Source organism: Bidens hawaiensis, unplaced genomic scaffold (genome assembly GCF_021521415.1).
Source record: "Bidens hawaiensis isolate Kalapana, Puna unplaced genomic scaffold, B.hawaiensis_p1.1 tig00010256_1, whole genome shotgun sequence".
Classification (NCBI taxonomy): Eukaryota; Viridiplantae; Streptophyta; class Magnoliopsida; order Asterales; family Asteraceae; genus Bidens; species Bidens hawaiensis.
The window spans coordinates 280,805-306,534 of NW_027491777.1; the positions used below are offsets into that span (position 1 = coordinate 280,805).

Sequence of the window (25,730 nt, forward strand, 5' to 3'; positions counted from 1 at the left end):
TTCCGGTTTCCCACCAAGTAATAAAAACTAAAAGAGATTACTTTGACTTGTTACCGGCTATAGCCAGTTATAACTCGATAGACTTACCTTCTAACCGGATGACTTTTATTTGCTTTTTTATTCTTGACGAAGACGATTAGTCTAATCAAAGTAAAAGAGAATCGTTTAATTCTGTTATGCTTTAAAAATATTGAGAAGCCACTATTCAATTTTAAGATATTTATTTTCTAACACATTGTAAGAGTATTTTCATTTATTTTTTATCTTTAAATTTAAAATTACACTAAAAATCATTACATTTCTTTTATTCAATTAAATAATACTTTTCTATATATTTACCATTACTTTTTTCTCCACCCACAACCATTTTCAACGAATATTAAAAAAAACATAGAGAATGAACGATAATTTTTCAAATATACAGAAAAATCACTATATTTTACTCTCTCATATACTCACAAGTCACAAACACTAAATCACTCCCTACATTATAAAAACATCACTCACAAAAAATATGAGATAGAATATGAATGCTCTAAGGCTCTTTGTTGTGGAGGGTATTGGGCGCCATTGACCATCTAACACCGCCAAACCATAAAATTCTCTGACGCCATCAAGGTATTGCCGAGCTCAAAAGTTGGAGTTCAAACCCCCCACTACGTGCCAACTTCATGGCATCAATATGACACCATAACTACTTTTGTTAGTTATACCACGACCCACGCATAATATGTTTTTGTATTGGATTTATATTAATAAATACATTGAACGTTTTTAAATATATAATTTACTTTTAAACAACTTGATATATTTTTTTACTCACAAGATGCTCATTTATCTTCAATTGATTATTTACATGACTACAACTATTTATTAAGATTCATATTGATGGGATATTGTAAGAGAACAATGTTAATGAATTCATTATTCACCAACCTCATAAGTTCATTTTTCACTTATTAAAAGTTACTATATAATTTATAAAATAATCATTATATCAATAATTCAATGTATTGTCTCCTTTAAACAATCACTCGTATAACATACGATTCAACAATAAAAAGAATATTAGTTAAAAATTTGAAAATAAAAAAAATGAAAAAGAAAGAGAATATGTGGTGCCAGCCAGCCAAAATACGTAAGGATCAAAACCTTCCTCTCTCTTCACACAGCTGGCACTTTATTTACACACTCTCACATTTATAACCCCTCCCATTCCCATCTCTCTAAATTAATATGTGTGATACTTCTCTTTCATACACCTAAAGACCAAAGAGTGTGGATTTCATATCCACAACAACAATGGTCGCATCATCATCTCCTTCTCATTCCTATGGCTGTGTTGAAAAGAAGTACTGGTGGCTCTCCAACAAAAAGGTATGTAACTAATTACCCATCATCCATTACTCTGCAGTAGCAAGATTTTATTCAAGGAGGCTCGGAGAGTGAGCGAGTCGCACCATCGGCCGGGTCATAAGTTTCGAGCACAAACTTTTTTATACATATTATTATATGTATGTGTTTTTTTGTTGTTAAAAATAAGGTTTTTGGTAATGTTTTATGAGATAATTAAATCTTTAGAATGGTTTATTACATGTTTCTCTGCTTATAATAAAATCATAATAAATCGGTGAATAGAAGTTTATTCATTTAGCGAATAGAAAATTTTTGTTAAGGTCTTTCTACTAGCCTTATTATTTTAGCTCGGCCGAGTTATTTAAACGTGTATAATTAACCATTTCCATTACCATTCACAGATCATGGATAAATACGTGAAAGACGCGAAAGCACTAATCTCGTCACAAAACCAGAGCGATATCGCATCGGCTCTGAACCTACTCGATGCGGCACTCGCATTATCACCGAGATTTGAGCAAGCGCTCGAGCTGAAAGCCAGATCTCTGCTATATCTTAGAAGGTATAAACAAGTAGCTGATATGCTGCAGGATTATATACCTAGCTTGAAAATATCGTCAGATGATTCGTCTTCTTCATCTTCTGATGGTAACTCGCAACCGTTGTCTCGAGAACGAGTTAATCTTTTGGACTCGCCGGACAATGGTGAACCGTCGTTTAAGTGTTTTTCGGTGTCTGATTTGAAGAAGAAGGTTAGGGCCGGGCTTGGGAAGCATTGTGATAAAGAAGGTCAATGGAGGTAATAATGCATTTATTGTTTGTTATATAAACTTATAATTTGATTTTTTTTGTTGATAATATCGATGTATTGTTTGATTAGCTTATTGGTTACGCTAAACAAGCGTCCGTAATTATTGAAGTTCATGGTTTTCAGGCAAACTTTATTTTTTTTAAGCTTTGAAAAAGTCAAATCTCTTTGTTTATATTAATATTAATATTAATACTAGTGGCTAGGGATAAGCTATTCACACTACGGGTGTACGTCGTGTGGTTCGGTGCGATTTTTGGTTAAAACCGAACCGAAAATCCAAACTTCGGTTTTTGGAGTATTTGAAACCGTTCATTTTTTCGGATTTTATTTTGGTTTTAGTTTGGTTTCGGTTTTTGCCATAAGACCTTGAAAATTCTAGGTCAAAGGAAAGTTTTCAAAAAATAATTAATTTAGGTATAAAATTTTTTGTTAATTGTAAAATAATAGGCTATTAAATATTTTACAAAGAATATTTGAGTTACATGTTTATTAAATTCTTATAAATTACCTAATATAAAATATAAAAAAATCAAAAATTTAGGAATTGGGCTTGGTTCGGTTTTTTCGCTTTTTGTTATATGCAAAACCAAAACCGAACCGTTAGTTTGGTTTTTACAAAAACATAAAATTAAACCGTTGGTTTTTTCGGTTATGGATTGTTTTTTTTTGTTTCTTGCACACTCCTAATTCACACTGTTGTAAAACTGATATTTGGATAAAAGTAGGATGACTGTTTAGCCGAAAAATTTCAAAGTTTGACTTTCTATGGATAGAACAGTTGTTCAAATATTGGCCAAATAGATGTTTCGACTAATAGTTTTTAAAGTGTGATTACCTATGCCGTTTTCACTAATAATTTTAAAGTTTGGCCCTTATGTCAAAACGGTTGTTCTGACCAATAATTTTTTATTTTATTAAAACGGTTGTCTGAGTGTTGTGTGATATTAAAATGAGTTGTAACTTAGTGATTTCTGACCGAGTTTAACTTAATGTGATTACAGGTACTTGGTTTTAGGTCAAGCGTGTTGCCACCTAGGTCTAATGGAGGACGCGATGGTCCTCCTTCAGACCGGGAAACGCCTCGCATCGGCTGCATTTCGACGCGAAAGCATTTGCTGGTCCGATGACAGCTTTTCGTTCTCTGCCGATATCATAACCGATGGAAACCAACCACAAACACCTCCACGGACAGAGTCCGAAAGCATATGTCACCTACTCGGTCACATCAAACTCCTCGTCCGTCGCAAAACTGCCGCAATCGCCGCCCTAGAAGCCGGTCTATTCACCGAAGCGATCAGGCATTTTTCCAAAATCGTCGATGGTAAACGCGGCGCACCTCAAGGCTTCCTTGCAGGATGCTACCTGCACCGTGCTGCGGCTTATCAATCCGCTGGACGGATTGCAGAGGCCATAGCGGACTGTAACCGAACACTAGCTTTAGAACCGTCGTGTATCGATGCCTTAAGCACCCGAGCTTCGCTATTTGAATCCATCCGCTGCTTCCCTGACTCACTTCATGATCTCGAACACTTGAAACTGTTGTACAATTCAATTCTCCGTGACCGAAAACTACCGGGTCCCGCTTGGAAACGTCATAATGTCCGGTACCGTGAAATACCGGGAAAGCTCTGTTCGTTAGGGTCGAAAAGCCAAGAACTGAAGCAGAGGATTTCGTCAGGTGAAACCGGGAATAACGTGGATTACCATGCCTTAATCGGATTAAGACGAGGCTGTTCAAGATCCGAACTAGAAAGAGCACATTTGTTACTAGCTCTACGTCACAAACCGGACAAATCAATTTCGTTCATTGACCGGTGCGAATTAACCGATGAAGTTGATGTGGATTCGATTAGAGACCGAGCAAGAATGTCCGCTTTATTATTATACAGATTGATTCAAAGAGGTTACACCAATGTCATGAACATGATCCTAGAGGAAGAAGTTGCAGAAAAAGAAAGGAAGAAAGCATCTGCAGCTTTACAACAAGAAATGCAGCTGCAACATAATGAACCCATTAAAACCGTGACGAAAATAGACGATCAAGATTGCGAAAACAAAAAATCATCAGTTTATCAAGGGGTGTTTTGTAGGGACCTTGCAGTTGTTGGGAATTTATTGTCACAAGCGCGGTTTAACCGCCCGATTCCTGTTAAGTACGAAGCTTTAACATGTTAAATGTAAACGGAATCAGAATCAAAATCAAGAACATCGCGCGCACCGGCATTGGCCAAAGAATATTATAAATAAACAAGGAAGTGATTTTTGTACAAAAGGGGAAGGGGTAATTTACAAAGGAAAGAAGCCAAAAAAGCCTGGAAATTTTTGTATCTTTTTTACTAGTACTGGTGTTACTATTACTATTACTATTAATATTAATATTACCTTTTGGGTTTGGTATGGTACATGTGCAGTGTTAAATTGATAACCACTACTACCATTACTATTCTGTTAATGGGATTAAAGGGTTGGTTGGTTGGTAAAAAAATTGAATTGAATGGTAAAAAGTGGTTGGTGGGTTTGTCTTGTGTGTCAAAATATTATTATGATTATTATTATTATTACTGTAGCTTCTTTTTACTTCTTTCTCTATTGCCGTAACAGGTTTTATTCACGTATTCGTGCTGCTGACTGACATGTATTCAGTCACTGATGTGTTTTAAATGAAAAGGAGATGGTTCATTCATGTTCTTTCTATTTCTTTTCAGATAGAATAGATATTTCATCTTCATATGATAAAATGCCAAAATTTTCAAAATTAGATTGCACCATATATTCATTGTTAATAATTTTAAAATTGAATTACTGTTGCTTGTTTGTATTTACGGTGCAAACGAGCCTAGCCGCTTACGAGTTACTTGAGCTCGAACTGATAAAAAAACTCGGAACAGCCCAAGAATTTTCGAGCGAGCAGACCCCGAGCCTCATATAAACTCTTTTGGACATCTTTTTTGATGTAATTTTTGACTCCAAGTTAGTCATAGTTGAGACTTAACGGGGCTCAAATAAAGCTCTTCACAACACACGGTCAATCTCAGGTTGAGCTTAAGCTCTTTTAGGCATTGCACAAACTTGACATGAGTTAAGATTCATTTAAAGTTTTTTTCAAAATTTTTAAATGTTTATATTTCATTTTTATTTTTGGGTTAGGCTAAATGTACCCCCTCTGGTTGCTTGTCATACCCCCCTTGGAAAAACCAACTTTCATATTAACCCTTAAAATCATATAATTACCAAATTAGCACAAAAGTAAGGATTTAATTTTTTTTTACAATTTGCGTTTTCTTTTTTATGATTTCGAGTTTAGGGTTTTGGGTTTCGGTTTTAGGGTTTAGGGTTCGGGTTTAGGGTTCGGTTTCGGGTTTCGGGTTTAGGGTTCGGTTTCGGGTTTAGGGTTTAGGGTTCGGTTTCGGGTTTCGGGTTTAAGGTTTCGGTTTTAGGGTTTAGGGTTCGGTTTCGGGTTTAGAGTTTAGGGTTTAGGGTTTTTGGTTTAGGGTTTAGGGTTTTGGTTTATTTTGTAAAGATAAAATGGTAAAATAAGGATATTATAAATATATATACTATTAAAATTAAAAAAAGATATTATAAATATTTATAATATTAATATTAAAAATATTAATATTAAAAAAATAAATTAATAGTAATACTTGATAGTTTTTAATTTGATATATGTTGTGGAGGTTATCAAATGAAAGTAATGTTGTAGGGACTAATATGTATATAAATAATGTTAATAGCTAATTGTAATTTATGTAATAAGTTCAGGGGGAGTATATTTAGTAAAAATGGAGTAAGGGGAGTATGTTTAGCAGCACCCTTATTTTTCTTATTGCAATTGTTCACTTTCAAAATTTATTAGTCGATTTCCAAATTACTCTTAAACACACATAACTAGCATTAATAAACAATAAACAATATTGATGACCCAATTTACAAGAACATTATTGTCATACGGTAAACAAAAAAGGTAATTATTCACTATACCTTAAACTTTGTGTTTTCAAACCATGATACTTAAAGAGAGACGGAGGGAGTAATAATTAATAAATAAGCCGAGTATGGTCTTAAAAGATGCAACTCACAAGCAGAGCTCAAACTTTAGAAAAACATCTTGGAACGAGACGAGTTTGAGCTCTCGTAAGTCAAAATAAGCCAAGCTTGAGCTAGTCGAGTTCGGGATCGGCTAATTTAAGGGAACATTTCACGGTAACTTGTCATGGCTAGATCTCTCAATTTCAGTAAACAATGTACAAACAAGTTGTGCACGTTTATGATTTGTGGTACTAGCAAGTGGATTATAAATATTTATGTAAGTGAAGGTGTAGATGGAGGCTCTATAGTGGAAACGGTAGATGTTCATGTATCTATGAAAGTCTAACATATGTTGAATCATACTTCGAAGACAACATAGTAGCTGGATCTCTAAAAAGTCAATGTAAACGCATTTGCTGTTTTATCTTAGCCGGATCTCTCAAAGTCAACTACATCTGACTGGTCAAAGTTGATAAATTAAAGCAAACATTTGACTGGTCAAAGTTGATAAATTAAATGTTTGACTTTTAGTTTGACGAATATAAACATGTAAATATCGCGCGTCTATGCGTATCAGAGTGAATAAGTGATGAACTCAATCTCCAACGTTTATTAATAAAGAAAAATCTAAACTCAAAATAGTTGGTTTACATTAGTAACATTACCGTAACTAGGTTTATATAAGTTTATATAAAGTCCTTAAAACTCACGAATTTTAACAAATTACTAAGATAAGACTGAATATAACTTGTTGTAATTTATCTTGGTCCTCTCATATTCGTCAACTTTTTAATAGGGTCCAAATTATCAACAAGATCATACCACGTGGTAAAAAAAAACCGCAACGAACTAATGTTCCAACGAATCCACCGATCGTCATACCGTGGAGTTAAAAAAATCTAAAGATGTTGAAAAACAGTAGTTTTTCACATTTGTTAGAGCATTCCGATTCTTTTCCTATCTCTAAATCTAAAATTATATTAAAAAATAAAAGTCAGTATATTTTCACCTTTCTGTTTAATTAAATTATATTTTTTATACATTTAGCATTTTCTTCCCTCTTTCCTATTCTCACAACCATTATAAAAAAATATTTAAAAAATCTTATAGGGTGTTCTAAGAACTTTTCAAATATAAAGAAAAATCACAATATTTTCTCCTTTTATCACTTACATCTTAAATTACTTCCTATATTATAAAACTTCACCCACGTAATATGATCAACGGATTAAGAATACTCTTAGCTTGTTCATGTATTTATATATTATATTATATTAATTAAATCTATTTAATTATTTGTAGTTGTCAGAAGAATGGGGAGGATAGGTCAAAGTAAAGTACAGCAACATGGGATTCCTGCCTGCCTCATGAATTGAATTATGAATTAGGCTGAGGGGTGTGGGGGCCTCTAATGGGGGCGCGAGTGGGGGCTCCAGCCAATAATATTGTGACGTGTGGCAGAGAGAGAAACCGGATAAGGGGGGTGTTGGAGCCCCCGCTGGAGCCCCTAGCCCTGGTGTGGAGAGCAGGGGCTCCAGCGGATTTTTTTTTTATTTTTTTATAAATATATTCAAAAAACGTATTATTAAAAAAACTCATAAATTATTAAAAAAAACACACATTAAAAAAAAACACATTAATATCTAAAAATAAAATAAAAATTAAAGTACTAAAAAAACATTATTCTTATTCTTCGGCTTGGTCTTCTTCGATCAACCTCTTTCGGATACGTTCCTTTTGCTTTTCCATCAGCATTTGATCGACCGGATTTAGGTTACTGAAGTCTCTTGTAAGGAAGTCCAAATCTCTCATTCGACTTTTTTCCTTTTTGTCATTAGAGACCACCTCCATGGTTTTGTTGAATTTATTGAGGGATTCAACAAGATCGACGATGTTTACGGCTCCCCCCTCAGCCGGTTTTTTCCCCTTGGCGTCCCTTCCCAATGGCCGCCTCCTCGGCGGTGAAGACGTTTCCTCCCCCGCAATGTTTAGGTCGAATCCAACGCGGCAATCCGACCCGGCGGAAGTGCTATACGCTCCAGACGAACTAGTTTTAGTCCGTTTCGGCCCTACTTCCGCATCATGGTCCGGCGCCACAAGCTCAACCCACTTGGAACACCTTTTCAACCTCTCCCACAACTTTAAATCGTCCCACGTCTTCACCGTCCCATACCTCCGCAAACACTCCTGCCTCCACTCTTCGACAGTGAAATTGTAAACCGCCAAATCATCACTGCCACTTGGTCTCATACGACCGGCGTTCCTGTTGAAAAGATTAGTAAACAAGCCGACAAATTTTCTGATTTCGGACCACCGACCCGAAATCATATCGGCGTTTCGCTCTGTACTCCCAACGAGCGTATAGAACGTCTCCCTAACCTTTGTCCAAAAAACCTTGCTTTTTTGGTAGTCGGCTGCAAAATGAATAATTAAATTAGATTTCCAGTTAACTTTTTTATTTAACTTTTTTATTAAAAATCATTTTTAAAAACGTTAAAACAATTACCGCAACGCCGATCCTCAGAAATGACTATCCAAGCCCGACACAAGGCTTCCTTCTCATCCGATGACCACGGAGTGGTTTTCCGTTTCGTCCTCGGAGTCGAAGCCGGTCCCGGCCCGTCCGTTGCAAGTTGTTTTTTCCGGTGGACGCGTCTTCTTGCTCCCGTAGCATCACCGTGTGATTCTTGTGTCTCTGGAACAACAAAGTTAGGAGACGGTTGTATGTTGGATGGTTGAAAGCCGGATGTTTCTTGCGGCCCCGAATAAAACATCGGTTGGTCTGGTGACGACCATAAATCGTCGTCAATATAATCTGAATCTAGGTTTGGGTACCAATTTCCAGACATTTTTGGGTATTATATAGGAGTTTGGGATATTATATAAGAGTTTGTAAGGTGAAATTGTGTTTTGATATGGTTGAAATGGGAGTAATTTAGGGTATATATAGAGGTTTTAAGGTTTTTTTTTTAAAAAATTCGGAGCTCAACGGCTTTTTCTCGCGAGCTCAACGGCTCTTTCTCTCTCTTCTCCCGCGACCACACTCACGCTTGCCTGGGGGCTCGCGCCCCGTTCGCGCCCCGGTGGTGTGGGGTTAGCGCCTGGGGGCGCGAGCGGAGGGGCTCTCGCGCCCAGGTTAGGGCTCCACACCCCTCAGCCTTATGATCGATCCTCTTCCCTAAAATATTCATCTTTCCCTCTCTTTTCAAATCCTATTCAATTTATACAACCGATGCACCAATCCATGATTACTTTTCTTTTCTGCCCGATCAATTATTTTTCTATATTATTATTATTATTATTATTTTATTTTTAAAAATTTTTGAAACATGCATTTTTTACATTTTTTAGATACATCTTAACCTAAATTTGATAGTTGAAACTCGAAAGACAAAATATAACATAGTTGATAACATATTAACTAAACATGTCACTTGGTGTATAATTAAACCATTGACTTGTATAGCTAACTTAATAAGAAAAAAAAACCATGAGCGGGTCGAGATCACACTTTCAAGACCAGAAACCCATACGAGTTAACAATTTTATAACTTTTAAGCAAAATCATCCACCATTAAATGTCGTCATTCACGTCACATAAATCCCGTTTGTTGTTTAATAGAAGATGACACGGCGGTGATAGAGGTGTCCATAAACAGGACAAAATTATGATAGCAACAAATCTATTAGATTCGTACAACATCATAGCATTGTTAGTATATATGGTACAACACATGGAATCAAATTAGGGAAATCACTTTTCAATGTGGTACATGCTAATACCTTTTTTTTCATTTTAATTTAGCTTAAATGTAGATGGTTTGATGAAGATTCAACAAAAATCACTAACCAAAAGTTTTAGTATGATAAACTATTCAAGTATATGTATCATACTAAAACCCAGTCGGTACTAACCGTTTATATTCGCTATTCATATTTTTAAAATTTTTGTACCATGACCGGTACGTTTTTGAACCATTACACACTAACCGGTACTATTTCCTTCATATTATAAGAAAAAATGTTTGATTTAATACATTAGTTCGCCGGCTTTACCGAAGCCAAAGGGTCTTCCAAAGTTTTCATGTCTAAATTTCAATTTGTTCTGCGAGCGTGTTAACAAATATAAATTTATCCGTTTAAAGGTTTAGGGGTGTCTCGCACCCTCCATATACTCTTCAATCCCTTTTAATACATGGATATAGAGTGAGATCGGGCAGTTGTGTCACGCTTGTCTTATACATTTGTAATGCTTGACATATGTGTTATGATAAAGTTTACAATAAATGTGACAACTAAGGAAAATAAAATGATACATCAAAAGTCAACTTATAAAAATTGCTCATCCACAATCTTCGGGTTCTTTATTCCAAATATTTCAAGTTACTTTAAATTTGTTTTCTTGCAAAATAAACCTTGAGTTATTTTGATTAATTCGACTTAAAAATATTATACTTTCTTTTGTTCTTACTTCACTCAAAAGTTATACCTTACAAGATTAATAAAAATCATGTATTCTTATCATTCTAAGTAACAATAAAAACATTAATGAACATCTCTCAATGTTCCAACTTTGTTTATCATATATATTGTTGCTAATATGTCAAGACTGATAAACAATAACTAACGAATAATACATAATATAAAATAAATTGACTTTCATGATAGTCAAGAAAATATAAGTAAAAAGAAAATAATTATAATAACTTTTATAACTTGGTTGATGCATTTTTATTGCTAAGCAACTTGGCCAACAAGTTATCTAATAAAATTATAAAACTCATACAACTTAATGAGATACTTAGACCATAACCCGACTCGGTCGATTACCAACAATATGTTGAATGATAATAGATTTATGATTTTGAAAATTGAACTTAAAGCCATTGTATTAAATTAATAATAAAACTTGTCCTTTTTGGATTATAGATTGGGAAAGTATGAAAGAATAAAAATAAAAATAAAGAAGAAAAAAGGGGATGAGCATATGATACTTGTCCATTGGAGAGCATTTTAATATTGCTTGTGACAGAAAAGGGAATTTTGCGAGGTTGCTCACGTGGGTATCCACTTTCTTTTCTTTTTTTACTTTTATTCTAGTTTAAATTTGATTGCATAAACCAGTTTATTATTTTATGTATTTTTTTTAAAATAACATAAAAATAAATTACAAGCTCATAAGTTAATGTTAATTTTTAGCTAGTATTAGTAAACAAAACATTACAAACAAGTAAATAAGGATCTTTTACAAAATAAATTATATCATCTTATTTTAATAAATTTAAGAATGACAAGTCATTATTTCAAAATAGCTTTTTTCTAAGTATATGCTATTTAAATAAGTTTAAGGTTTTAATATAGCAATTTGGTTTAATAATTGTTTCGTTAAATTTAAACAATTTTGGATAATTCGATAGGGTTAGTTGATGAATCATACACATAGATCCGACACTAACAAAGGTTGCAAAAAAAAACCGGCATTAATACTACTGGAAAGTGACAGTTTCAGTAATACCCATACACGATCTTTTGTATAGACGTTTGGGTGGGAATACGCTAAGATAGAACAAATCTTCTAATATGCCCAAAGTCTCTGTTGCAATTTGATGAGATACGAAAATTGAGTTGGAAAACAATATAACATGTAGGTTCTATAATTATGATACTAATCCTATAAATAACAAAAGCAAACAAGATTAATAGTTGATAAACTGGGAATCATTTATCAACATATTTTTTTCTTTTGTTTAAATTCATTTCAATAATGCTTTTAGTTGCGTTAATCAGCGTAATTGTTGTAGCTCGTCAATAATAAGTCTTTATAATTAGAAAAACATTATCATAAGCTATTATATGTGATTTCTTTTTTCTATCTGAATTTATATATTGAATAGAAAGTTTTTATTTTATCCCATTATATTACTTTATTTCATTGCTTGTTACATTCTAGTCAATCCAACTAGTTAAATTATTGTTCCTATTAAATTCAGTTACATATCATGAATTTTAATTTATATGATCAACATTAAGATATTAGAAATTACTTGGAAATTATTATAATAACTAGCAATTTGCCCCGCGCGTTGCGGCGGAAACACGATTTATGTGGTCGCTGACATTTGTTTACACGCTAATGCTTATCTACAACACGATTCTCGTGGTCGTTGACATATGTTTAAATGTTAATGCTTGTCTAAAACAAAACCAAGTATATAAAAAGTTAAAAAACAATGTTTAGAAATTTAGTAAAGAAATCATCATCCAGCTAATGTTAATGTTACTTTTCATTAAGTAACCTGCTAGGCTGCTAGAAAGAGCTGCAACCAAGTTCTTTAAATCACTAAACAATAAAAGTAAGAATAAGACTACTGCCTGACTTTCGATTCTTCGTCTTCATGCTTGAGAATCTAATTATATAAATGAAAGCTATGTTGTAATGAACCCAAAAATAAGACTGCATTTCAGATCATGAGCAAAATAAGCTTAAGCCAAATGGACTCTTCCAATCTGCACATATTTGATCAAATGGTAATTTTAATTTGTAACTCAGTTAGCCAATCAACAATCAAACACATAATTGGGGGGATATCATGATAGATACCAACTGAAAACTACACTCCCAATCAGTATTAGATTTCAAAAGAGAATAACATCTAAAAATGTTGCGTTTTTCAAGTTGAAGTTTTTAACACCATTAGTCAAAATGTTAACAATGAGATTTGAGAACCAATAATAATAATAATTAAGAGACGGCTTATGAACTTACCTCAAGTGCTTACACACATTTTCCACACGCTTGTCCGGGTTCATTACCGGCTGCCACAAAAATTTGGCAGCCTTCGCAGCCCTGCAATAGTCCTTGATCGTCTCCGAAAGTATCCTGTGAACCTGGATTCGTACACCGCGATTCTGCCCCGAAACCGAAACCGTTAAACTTGTTGTCTTGGTCTGTTTTGGTGCCCCGTTTTTATTCGGTATCGTTTGATCGTCAATTTCACTATTTCAGCACATCCCAAATTACTGCTATCCTATACGCCATGATTTGATCTCAAAACCACTCCCGAACGCACGCTGATGTTGGCTCGTTTGCTGTCCAGATCAGCAGTTGCAGTCTGCTTGATCCTTGAGTCTTGACTGATCGCTTCAATCCTTGAGTCGGTGTGAATAGTTTGCTTCTAGGATCAAACCCGTAGTCCACTGCCTTATTTGCTTCACCGTACTAGCCAACACCACTCAAAATATCAGATCAAGTACAGCCTACCATTGCTTCGATAATCTAACTGAAACAAACAAACAAACAAACAAACAAACAAAAAATATAATTAAAAAGTAGAGAGGGACAAAAAAAGAAAAAGCACGTGATGTTTGAATGTTGGAAACATGAAAAGAGGAGAAGTCGTGGCCAGATATGATGATGTAAGGCCTACCCAATCATCATCTTATTTTATTTTTCTTTTTTTTAATACTTCTTTACAACCCATCCATTTCAGATTTTACTAAAAACAATTATATACCGAATCTGATTTTACACGGAAAACAAGATGTTTTTATCGTTTTTTATTTACATCTTTGTCCCGTTGCCTGATATCAACTGACTAAATAAATTAGTAATTTAATTTTCAAATTTCGTGTTCACACCTTAAAAAAGCTAAAAATTTTCTTTCAAAATAGTTTTTTTTAAGGCCTTTTTAAGTATATTTATTTAATAATAGAATCAGTTGCTTAGAATATATTGTTTCAAACTTCGACTAAATAGACGAAAAAAGGCTGTTGGTTTTGTTGTTATAATCTATAAACCATTTTAGGATATGGAAATTTTTTATATGTATAAAAAGCTAAATATAATTTTATGAAATTTGTAAATAAAAAATATAGATATATGACTCTTTACCCCTTTAAAAGTACATACTACTAGATCAGTAAAGTTACACTTATATGAGAAAAGTTTTCTTTAATAAATATTAATTTATGTTTCTTGCATACACATTTTATTTATAGGATTAAACCATTAAACTAATTTGTTTTTGCATATATTGTATATCATATACCATTTAGTAAACACATTCGCCTTTCAAAAAAGAGAATTTAGTAAACACATTCATAGCTAGTATAAATGCCTGAGCTTAAATGAAGTATTAAAAGCAAACTAACTAGTTCATACTTTTTGTAAACTTTAATAAATATGTCGTACAACAAATATGTACGTAGTCACAATTACGGTTATTTAGGTGGTATCCCGAGATTTAAGAGATCAAATTCCATTATTCCACCATGGAACACACGAAAAAAGATATGAAGTGAATAAATAGAAATGGAGAAAAGATGTCTCCAGCTCATCAAAATGAGAAGCTTTTCTACGTCCAAGTCTACTAAAGTAGATTGGTATTGCCGATATCATAAAAGCGGATCTTGGTCCATAAAATCCCAAGAAGGTAAGAGCTCCAACTTGTCCGATGCTCCTTCGGCCAAATACGTGTATGCGTCAGTCAAATACGATATACACGTGGACATGTATACCTAACTTCATTTTTAAAATTTGCAAAATAAAAAATATAAATGGCACATTTCTATTCTCAGTAATTTGTGTTCTCCCATGAAAGGTACGTTTAACTTAACCCATAATAATAAAATATAACCCGAATCCGGGATGTCCAAACAGGAAAACAGACCTGATTCATGGGCTGGAACCTTATGGGCCTAATCTAAATACACAAGTAACACAATCAAAATCAGTCCTCACTTAACATTTCAAAGCCCATGAACCAAAGAAAATATAGTCCAGTAGGTACTAGGTAGTCTCCTTTGGACTTATAAATGATGCTAAATTCACATTTAACTTGGAATCCAAAAAAGCAATTACAATCTCATTAAATATGTACAAATTCACACCTCACTTGCTTTTGTTTTTGCCACCCTTTTTATTCTTGCTGTTATTTTTGCTACTTTTGCTACACTTGCTACAAAACCAATCCTCCTCAGGAATACTGTCAAATGGTGGATCACAACAATCAATATGCGTGCCGACACCACACACAACTGAACCGTCTTCATCCCCACATATCAACATTTCTTCGCCTCTGTCACGTGACCAGCACACCTCACATGCCACATCATTACTTTCTGGAGTTCCGGGCTCAGAAGCATCAGTTTCATACCGGTTCTGTAAATTGTTATACGACCTCTCCGCCCAAGCATTCGTACCATACTGAACATGTTTTTCAAGGGGGTATCCAGGCTTACATACATATTCCACAAGGTAATCAGCAAACACACATGGTATCTCGTGTTTTAAAAATTCCTGCACCCACACGTCGACATGTGGCATCCCGGGGCTGACAACAGCAAAGTCAATACCGGAGTTTAAGAAGCGGGTGTATGGTGGAGATGTTGCAAGTATGGTCCCGTCGCCAGCCTTCACTGCCCGTTTAAGAGTATCCTGAAAATTAAATCATGAGTAAAACATGTGAAACATAAAAGAAAAAGGTGATGTATTGACATAAGTAAAGATCATAGGATGATATTAATATACCAAAGGTGGGACAATGCATTCCCCATAGACGACTATTTTCATCCCGTAAAATGCACCGTGGCCGGTTTTTTCTTTCATGAGGCGCCATTTTCGTGGTGCTTCTAAATTAATTTGACCATCTTCACTTAGGCCATTTTTGTGCCATTCATAAGGCTCCTCTGCTACAAATTTACCTGCCTGGTTACTTGCAGATAAGTAATCAGTCTTCAAAATCCACCTGCAGTATGAAACATTTAAGTTCCGGTTTCTGAAATATACGTAAAGTGTGTGACACAGAAATAAGCAAAACACGTGCAGTTGAACACGATGTTATTATGGGACAAACTGAATGAAAAGAGAGAAACTTTAAACACTTCCCAACTTTGAATTAGGCCCAAAATTTAATAATTTTAGCAGTTAACCTCAATTGCAACTGACTTTAAATGCAAATAGCTGATGGGAAACTAGTTACCGTGCCATCTCAGCTGCCACATGTGCGATAAAAAATGCTTACGTGAAAAAAATAAAAGAAATTGATTTCTTCAAATGACAAATTAGTAGGGGTGGCAACTTCTGACACAACACAAAAACAAAAAGACTTTGGGTTGTCATACCTAACCTATTTAATTGATAGGCCATATTCCGATTGGCTTGTTTACTTAAACATGTCATATGTGGGTTGACCCGTTTAACCCATTTAATTAACATATTGGCCTGAAAACCTCTTCAACCCATTTAATTAACACATTTTTAATCCGATTATTATTGGCCAACTCAATAACTCATTCGACACATTTAAATAAATGGGTTAAACAAGTCATGTTCGGGTTACGCAATTCTAAGTGTCGGGTTAGGGTTGATTCTTTTACATAAATACATATATGGGTGGTGCTTGGTTGATGGGCTGTACTGTTCGGGTTACGCAATTCTAAGTGTCGGGTTAGGGTTGATTCTTTTACATAAATACATATATGGGTGGTGCTTGGGTTGAACAGTACAGCCCATCAACCCGACACTGGTAAAAAAAGATTTGGATCAACAATTTTACTTAAATAAAAAAAGATGACTTTCAAGTTTCATTGCAACAGTCAGAAATAAAAAATAAGTTGACTAGCATATTAAGCCTAAATGACCAATGATTATAAAACAAATTCAGTATAAAGCTCACTTCTTATTCCTACAGTTTGCCCTGTTTAGAAATTTACATAATAGTACATTGACCAGGAAAGTCAAAGTCAAAGACCTATACCTTCCAGAAGCAGCAGCAGCAAAGAACTTTTCGGTTCTCCGTATGGGATCAGGGACAATGAAATGAGTTGCCTGATAAGACCAGTTATGAGTAACTCTGCATACTCTTCCTTTCAACCGCTTAATTATCTGCTGGAATTCCTTCCTTTGCAACCGATGTCCAGTTAATATAAACCACATAGGTTCATCTCTTAAAACATTTGAAGCCCCCTTATCAGCATTCTTTTCAAGGACTTCTTTAGCAGGTTTAAATGCAAGTTTCTTACCATTACTCTGATCATTAACATGAATCTGAACATTCTCCTTTTGTGCTTCTTCCACATCACATGTTTGAACCGCCTGATTACATGCTGGCTTTCCCTTCTTGTTAAGAGCCTTGGTAGCATCTTTCTGAGTTCTACTCAGTGGACGTTTATTGCTCTTGGTTTCCTTCTTGTTCAGAACATTCTCTGTATCCACATCAGCATCCTTGTCAGCTCCATCATTATCCTTTACCTCCACTGATTTTTCCAAATCAGATACTTTTCTTTTGCTCGTGCCTTTCTTAGTTTTACTCAAAGGACGTTTACTTCTTTTAGTTTCCTTCTCGTTCACAACAATCTCTATATCCATGTCAGCATCCACATCCTCACCCTTTTCTTCATTGGTATGCTCAGGATCATTACCAACAGCTTCTGCTCTCTCTACTTCCACAGACTTTTCCAAATCAGTTGCAATTCTCTTGGTCACGTCTTTCTTAGTCTTACTCAATGGACGTTTATTTCTCTTCGTTTCATTCTTGTTTACAACAATCTGATCTTCCATGTCAGCATCCACATCATCACCCTTTTCATCATTATTATGCTCAGGAACATTACTAACACCTGATTTCTTCACTTCCACTGGTTTTTCCAAACCGGTTCCATTTCTCTTGCTCATGTCTTTCTTCGCTTTACTCAGTGAACGCTTATTTCTATTAGTTTCCTTCGTGTTCACAGCATTCTCTATATCCATATCAGGGTCCACATCATCACCCTTTTCATCATTCTTATGCTCATTATCATTACTAGCATCTGATTTCTTCACTTCCACTGATTTATCCAAATCAATTCCACTTCTCTTGCTAACATCTTTTTTAGTTTTACTCAGCGAACGTTTGTTTTTGTTAGTTTCTTTCTTGTTCACAACATTCTCTTCATCCATATCAGCATCCCCATCATCACCCTTTTCATCATGATTATGCACATGATCATTACTAGCACCTGATTTCTTCACCTCCAATGATTTTTCCAAATCAGTCCCACTTCTCTTGCTCACATCTTTCTTACCTTTACTCAGTGAACGTTTATTTCTATTAGTTTCCTTCACGTTCACAGCATTCTCTATATCCATGTCAGCATTCACTTCATCACACTTTTCACCATTATTACGTTCAGGGTCATTACAAACACCTGATTTCTTCACTTCTGCAGATTTTTCCAAATCAGTTCCATATCTCTTGCTCACGTCTATAATAACTTTACCCAGTGAACGCTTATTTCTATTAGTTTCCTTCTTGTTTACAGCATTCTCTACATCCATGTCAGCATTTACATCATTATCATGCTCAAGATTGCAAACACCTGCTCTCTTCACTTCCATAGATTTCTCCAAATCATGTACATTTTTCCTTGCTCTCTTAGCCCGATTTGGAGTGGCTTCTTCCATAATTTCTTGTTTCTCGAAATCATCGTCAATCACAAGTTCATTCTTTTTATCAGACTTCTTATCAGTTACCTCTTTCATAGAAAGTGCAGTGAGTTTCTTACCTTTTCTGATCAGAGGGAGTTCACCCGCAAGATCCTCGCCATCTACATTCCCTTCTGCTTTCTCTTCCATCAATACATTAACAGTATTTTCCAGTACACCATCTTCATGTTTCTCTTTGCTCGCCTCATCTTTATCGTCTGGGGGCTCGGTTTCATCATCCATGCATAAAGCGTTGTTCTCAGTCATAATATCTACTTGCATGCCACTAATAACCCCGGTATTCATTTCCGTCCCTGATTGGGCCACTGGAGAAACTTTTTCGGACTGCTGATACTTGAATAGATTCTCGTCATCAATTACTGGATCAGTGTTCTTCAAAAAGATTGAACCTTTTTGGTTCACAGTATTCTTTTTAGTAAGTTTGGAACCTGATAACTTCTTGCTAATTGACTTCTTTCTGACAGGTTTTGAATTTGATCCAGCACTTTGTTCATTGATCTCCAAATTCAGAGTAGATTTCTGAATATCAGAACTAACTGCAGATGGAGAATGCATCGCGTTCTCTGACATATCCACATCTCTGTTATTAGATTTTGTAGATAAGCTGGTTTCGTTATATTCTGTCTGTGGTCTTTGTACTGCATTCAAGTCTTCAATCTCTGAAGTGGAGGTTCTAGAGATGGGCACGTCAGAAATTACATTTTTACGAGGACTTCCTACTATATAAATTCGAAGAAGAGGTACGAGCAGGACTCTTTTCAATTGGGGTATCTTTTTTCACCTCTATAAATGGACTTTCCACGTCATTATTTCGACTTATCTGTTGTGGTTTAAAACTACCACCAGAAATATCCAACTTCTTATTAGAAGATACATCATTTTGCTCATCTTCTGGACGGAAAGCAGGGCTGTTGTAAGGAGTCGTTTTTTGTACCAAAGAAGAAGACATATTAAATGCGTCACTGAAATTAAGCTTATTCAGTCTTTTAGCACTGCTGGTATTGCTCTTCATGTCTATATTTGAAGGTGAGGTTCTAAATGGATCTTTCATATAGTAACTTCTTGCTTTATTTTGAGGAGACTTGTTGGCTGATATGGAAGCAGAAATGAGGTTGTTTTGTGCTGGTGAACGACTTCTTGCTTCATTTTGAGGAGACTTGTTGGCTGATATGGAAGCAGAAATGAGGTTGTTTTGTGCTGGTGAACGACTTATGGTTTTTTCATAACGATTTGACGGCTCAGAGGTAAAATAGCTAGCAATATTTTCAGTATCTTGGTGCTTGTCTTTAATCTCATGAAGATTAGGGAATTGGCCGGATTTGGTTTTCATGGTAACTGACACTGTTTCTTGGGCATTACTAAACAAGTTAAGAGGCACTGGTATTCGATATGGTATTGGGGATCTCCTGCTTTGATAACAGGGAATGATGTGGGCTTGTTATTTTTCCCTCATTGTGCCTTGTGGTAACACCTTCTGTTTCATCTTCAGAATCTTTGGCTTCAGCCTCCATCTCCAACTCATAACCACTGTAGTGAAGATGAAATGGAACTTGAGTACTATAAACAATAAAGGCATATTTTTATATGCCATACATGTATAAGAGCAAGTGTGTATAGTCTGACCTCTTACAATAATCTTCTTCAGGTACAATCTTCCAAGCCTTTAAACTGAAAAGGGAAAATGAAAAGAAGAATAAAGTTTAAGGAGGTTTTACACTTTATAACAACTTAAAATAGGAGTGAATGATAAATAAATCATAAGTTGAAAGTTGAAACATGGTTAAATGGATAGCTAGCCTATAAAACATAGAGAGTACGTGAACAAGATCAGTACCAGGCACGACTTGTTTGCCCCCCCTGGGACATTACCAACGGATCCCGGTTCACTGACCCCAGGGTCTGTATGATTTTTATGAAGCACTGTGTGCCCCCTGCTGAAATGTCATATCAACGTGATCTTTCCCGCCACGACCTTCATACAAACGTGGCCTATTATTTGGCAAATGCCTTAGATGGTAGCCAAGAGGTTTTATGCGAATGGCGCACTCTAGGCGGGAAAGTGGGGAGGCTCGCCGAGTTGCTGAAGCTGCAAAGAAGGAGGCTGAGGAGCACCGTGTCGCGGCTCAAACTGCTAAATGGAAGCAGGTCGACGCAGAGAATGCCCTCAAGAGCGAACAAGATCGTAATGCTGCAGCTGCTCGCCAATGGAAGGAAGCTTGTGAGAAGTAAAATTCCCTTCTTGAGGCCGCTCGGGCAAAAACTCAAAAGGAGAAAGATGATTTGGCCCGAGCGCAAGAAGCAAACTCGGCCCTAGAAAATCAAGTGTCTCTACAAGGTACTCGAATTCAGGAACTTGAGGCCGAGTTAAAGTTGTAGAGGGAGCGGAACGATCTTAAAGAAAAAAGTGCCCTTGAGGTTCAAACCGCTTACGACTCTCTGCAATCTCATGAGAAAATGTCCGCGGAATCTCGGGTGCTTCAAGAACGAGCCGAATGTGCGGAACGAGATCGTCAGTGGTTTCTCACCCAGGGGATTGATGCTGTAAGTTATTTCCCCTTTGGATGTTCGTTGCTTACTTCTTATTCTTGATACTGAAACCTTTGTATTTTTATTCTTGCAGGTCGTCCGCCATATCAAGGGAAGCAAGGAGCTTACTGACAGCTTTGCTAATGTAATGACTGCTTCTTCTTCCCTTGGACGTGTGATAGGATTTCATGAAGGGATGAACTACGCTCAAAGTAATCGCTCATTCAAAGATCATCCTCTTCATGGCCTTGATGTCAAACAGGAGCGGAAAATACGGGTCGAGGAACACGATGATATGCGCTTCCCGCTTCAGGACATGCTTCCGAAATTCGCTTCCGCTCATGACGGTGTGCAACAATTGAAGGTTTACTTGGATGAGGAGTCTGAGGATGACTCTTCGGGAGATACGTCATTGGAGGATCCGGAAGACAAAGCCACCTCGAACCCTTAGAATAGGTTTAGATGTTGTGACTTGTAACTTTTCTTTCTATATTTGTAATATTTTCTTTTGAATATTTAATGAAAAAGAACTTTTCAAGACGTGCATGACGTCTTTGACAGTCTGTCTATAGTTTCTTGAGTTTCCCGCCTAACGTGTCAACCATCTGGTGGTCCGTATTTTCTCTCACTTCTGGCACGCCATCAGTCGCATTAATTGCGATGAGTATAAATATATCGCCTCAGATGCCATATGGTTCTTATTGTTTTCCAACTCTTTTTCTTTCAAACCTTCAAAGCAAAAGAGTTTTCTGAAATTTCTTTCTTCTTCGTATTCAATGGCTGGAGAAAAGAAAGGGACTCCTACTATTACCGATGTCGTTGTGGCTCTTAAAAGGAAAGACTACGACGACGTTGTAAACGTTTATGGTTTGGCACCAGAGTGGGAGCCGGAACGTCTGGCTGACGGTTCCGTTGCCACTAGTCCTCCTCCGAAGAAGATGGCTGTATATATAGACCACTTTACGACCGGGAATTTCCATATTCCGGTAACGAAGTTTATCCAGTCGATCTTGACAACCTATGGAATTCATTTCTCACATATCCATCCCTTCGGGATGCTGAGGATTCGACATTTCGAATTCTGTTGCCAAGCTCGTGACCTTGAACCCTCCGTTGGCATGTTTGCCGTTTTCTATAAAATGACCTTCCGCGATGGGTGGTACCGTTTTGCATCCATAGAAAAGATGGTTATAGGTACGGAATGGATCCGTAGCCTCCATGGTTGGAAACCAAAATTTTTCTAGATTTGAGAGGATGTTATTCCTTTCGCCATGACCAAGTGTAAGGCGGAGGAGGCCATGCCTGTGATTGTGACCACTGCTCATGAGGGTCAAGCATGGTTTACGACTCTGACCTCTACACCCACTCCTATGCGCCCCATTCATGAGGGGGCGATGGTGAGTGCGAGGATGAGTCGGCTATGGCCATTTCCGACCTTGGAACCTTACTACCAGAAAACTGATAAGGGTAAGTTTAGGGAGCATCCCGTCTGTTATTTTAATATTCTTCCGATTTCTGACTGTAATCATTATTCGTGTAGGTGAGGGTTCTGCCTTCAGCACCTTGTTGGATCACGGGGGGGGGGGGGGGGGGAATGATGGTGCGCCGCCCTATCGACAAAAGGGATGCTCCTTTCCTTGAGCGCACCGCCCGAATTTTGTGTTTCCCACCGCTTTCCGCCCGGAACCCATAGTCTCCGAGGCGATGTATGCTAAAGGTGAGGCATACGTTAAATATTGCATCCAAAAAGGTGAGTGCATTCTGAAACCCAAACCTATGACTGCTGTTACTTCTCGCGGGGTGATCGTACTCTTTTCTTCCAACTAAGAGTCATCACTTTGTGAAGGAAGTTTTCCAGCTTATGTTAATAAAGCTGTGGATTCAACTGCAGGTCTTACCCGGCAGAGAGCTACCACTAGCCAGGCAGCTGGTCGAGATAATGTTGGCGCTGCTGCGGTGGAAGGCCGTCCTCAGCCTGATGACGTTACCGAAGAAGGTGAACGTCCCGCTGCTGATGCGGACACCTCTATGGTGGCTGGCAAGAGTAAGGGTAATCCTGCCAAGTCCGCCCCTAAGAAGAAGTCCAAGAAGGCGAAGCCTACTGCTTTGGGGACTCGTTTAGACGAACTTGATGCAAACGATCCTTCGTTAGGTAAGCAAGCATTTTGTTTTGCTAAACGTTTTTAATTAGAATGTTTCTAACCCTTTTTTTTGTTGTTTTTCAGTGAACCTGGATAACCTTTCTGAAGGTGTTTCCGGACTGAAAATTTCTACTCCTCTTCCGCCACCACCGCATAATAGTGCTAAAGATCCGATTGAGGTGGCAGATGACTCTCCTCTAAAGAATAAGGAGGTTGACAATACTGAACATATCAGTATGTCGCCTTCTTATAATGTTCATCACTTCAGGGATCAAGGAGGCGTGAGCATGTTCCCTCATGCTGCTCAAAGCTCTCCAGCTCCTCAGGAGGAAGATCCGACTCCGCACCAACCACGCTGGTCATTACATCGGGATTCCACATTCCGTGACGTGGACCTGTGTTTTGAATATTTACGGGAGAGTCTTCCTCCTGGTGAAAGGGAGCGACGTCGCCGTAGTATTCGCCAAGAATTGCTGAACTCCAATTCTTATTACTTGGCGAATACTATTTCCACCAATCAGGAAATAACCAGGGATTGGTTGGCGATGAATGAGCAATGGGATGAGTTGGCGGCCTCTGCAACTGAGGCCAAGGAGGAGGGCCTGAAAGCTATAAACGAGGCCCAAGAGGCCCTCCAAGATCTAGAGGAGGAGAAGGCTGTTCTGTCTGCTGCCGAGGATGCCAATGCTGCTCTCCAAAAACAACTGGATGATCAAGCCAAATTGATGGCGGAGCAAGCCAAATTGGTGGAGGCACTTCAAGCTGAATCGGCAGCTAAGGATAGGCGTTTGACTGACCTTAATGCCAAGAACCGAGAACATGCCTTAGAATGTGCTGGCCATAAGATGGATCTCGTCCGGGCCAAGGCGGACCAAAAATGGCTGTTATCGGAAGCTATCCCCAAGGTATGTACCCCTCTTTTTTTTATATAAATAAATAATCTAAGGATTGTTTAAGGTTATTTATACGCTATTGTTCCACAGGTCATCGCCGATGTTCGGGCGAGTGATGAGCTTGGGAACTGCGTTGCCATTCTTTTTAAAGCCTCCAAGCAAGCTGGTCGCAAACTGGGTTTTGAGGAAGGTTACCAATTTGGTTCGACTTCCAAACTCCCCGAGGAATACATTTTGGCTGGACAGGATACTACTGCCGTCCTTAAATAGAAGTCAAAGGATTTTGATTCTTTGAAATTTTCTTTGACGGAGCAGATATCCGAGCTTGCGGATAAGGAGGACGCCATAGATCAACTAAAAGAGCTATTAGATCTCGATGGTGAAGAAGAAGAAGAGGAAGCTGATAACATTGCCGGCAATGAAAATGTCGCTCCGTAGATGTATATATATTTTTACTTGTGATTTTTTCTTCGTTTTTGTAATCTCTTTTGATCTATAATAAGAAGTTTTGTTTTCCTTCCGATGCACTTTGTCTTATGTACTATAATATAAGTGTCTGTCCGGAACTTCGTTTTTGTCAATAAAAGATTACAACTTACCAAGATAACATAGAACTGACTTGACATTTTCATACATTGGCAATAAGCCTTCTTACAATAAAAGAAATTGCAAAACTTGCTAGTCTATGTGGGCACGCAGGCCAAAGTAAAGATTAAGTCAAACTGCTACATATAGCATTTCTTTAATTGTGCTGCGTTCCACGTTCGAGGTATTTCCGCCCCATCCAACTTTTCCAACTTATAGGCACCTTTGGATAGTACTTGTTTGATTTTATAAGGTCCTTCCCAAGTTGGGGCTAGTTTGCCCGGAGGCTCTTGTCCGGAGGCCTCGTTGTTGCGGAAGACAAAGTCTCCCGCATCGAATTCGCATGTTTGGACTCGCGAGTTATAGTATTTCTGAAGCTGTCGCTTGTAATTGTGCTCGCGGATCAATGCTAATTCTCTTCTTTCTTCCAGTAAATCAAGATTCATCCTAAGTTCGTGATCATTATCATCAATCAATAGGACCCTTGCGGATGGAATCCCGATTTCTGCGGGGATCATGGCTTCAGTACCATAGGTTAGGCTAAAGGGTGTCTCCAAATTGCTGGAGTTCTTTTGCGTGCGGAAGGCCCATAGTACATGGGGCAATTCATCTACCCAACCAGTTCGTTTCGTTCCTAGCCTTGCCTTGATCCCTTCTTTGATAGTTCGGTTGGTCCTTTCGACCTGACCGTTTGCCTGCGGATGAGCTACGGATGTAAAGGTCTGAATGACATGAAGTTCTTTCAACCATTCTTGTAGTCCGCTGTCAGTAATTGGGTCCCACTGTCACTTACCAATTCCTGTGGGAGGCCGAACTGGCAGATGATGAATTCCTAAAGGAATTTCTTCACGCTTGAAGCTGTGATTGATGCAACCGGTTTGGCTTCTATCCACTTGGTGAAGTAA

General features: G+C 37.2%; 1 protein-coding gene and 1 pseudogene across 2 annotated transcripts; one reads left to right on the forward strand and one right to left on the reverse strand.

Moving 5' to 3' along the window:
* The first annotated feature begins 1,289 nt into the window (after positions 1–1,289).
* Positions 1,290–4,725, forward strand: LOC143534671 (uncharacterized). The gene is made up of 3 exons (XM_077029106.1): positions 1,290–1,377; positions 1,758–2,155; positions 3,169–4,725. The coding sequence occupies exons 1-3, from the start codon at positions 1,303–1,305 to the stop codon at positions 4,340–4,342; spliced, it is 1,647 nt and encodes a 548-aa protein (XP_076885221.1). The 5' UTR covers positions 1,290–1,302; the 3' UTR covers positions 4,343–4,725.
* A 10,307-nt stretch (positions 4,726–15,032) lies between these two features.
* Positions 15,033–20,546, reverse strand: LOC143534661 (uncharacterized; annotated as a pseudogene). Its single transcript, XR_013135584.1, has 5 exons — positions 20,515–20,546; positions 20,304–20,348; positions 16,954–20,207; positions 15,726–15,942; positions 15,033–15,632 (listed from the first exon to the last, which is right to left on the reverse strand). The product of XR_013135584.1 is annotated as an uncharacterized LOC143534661 (transcript).
* Positions 20,547–25,730: the final 5,184 nt, after the last annotated feature.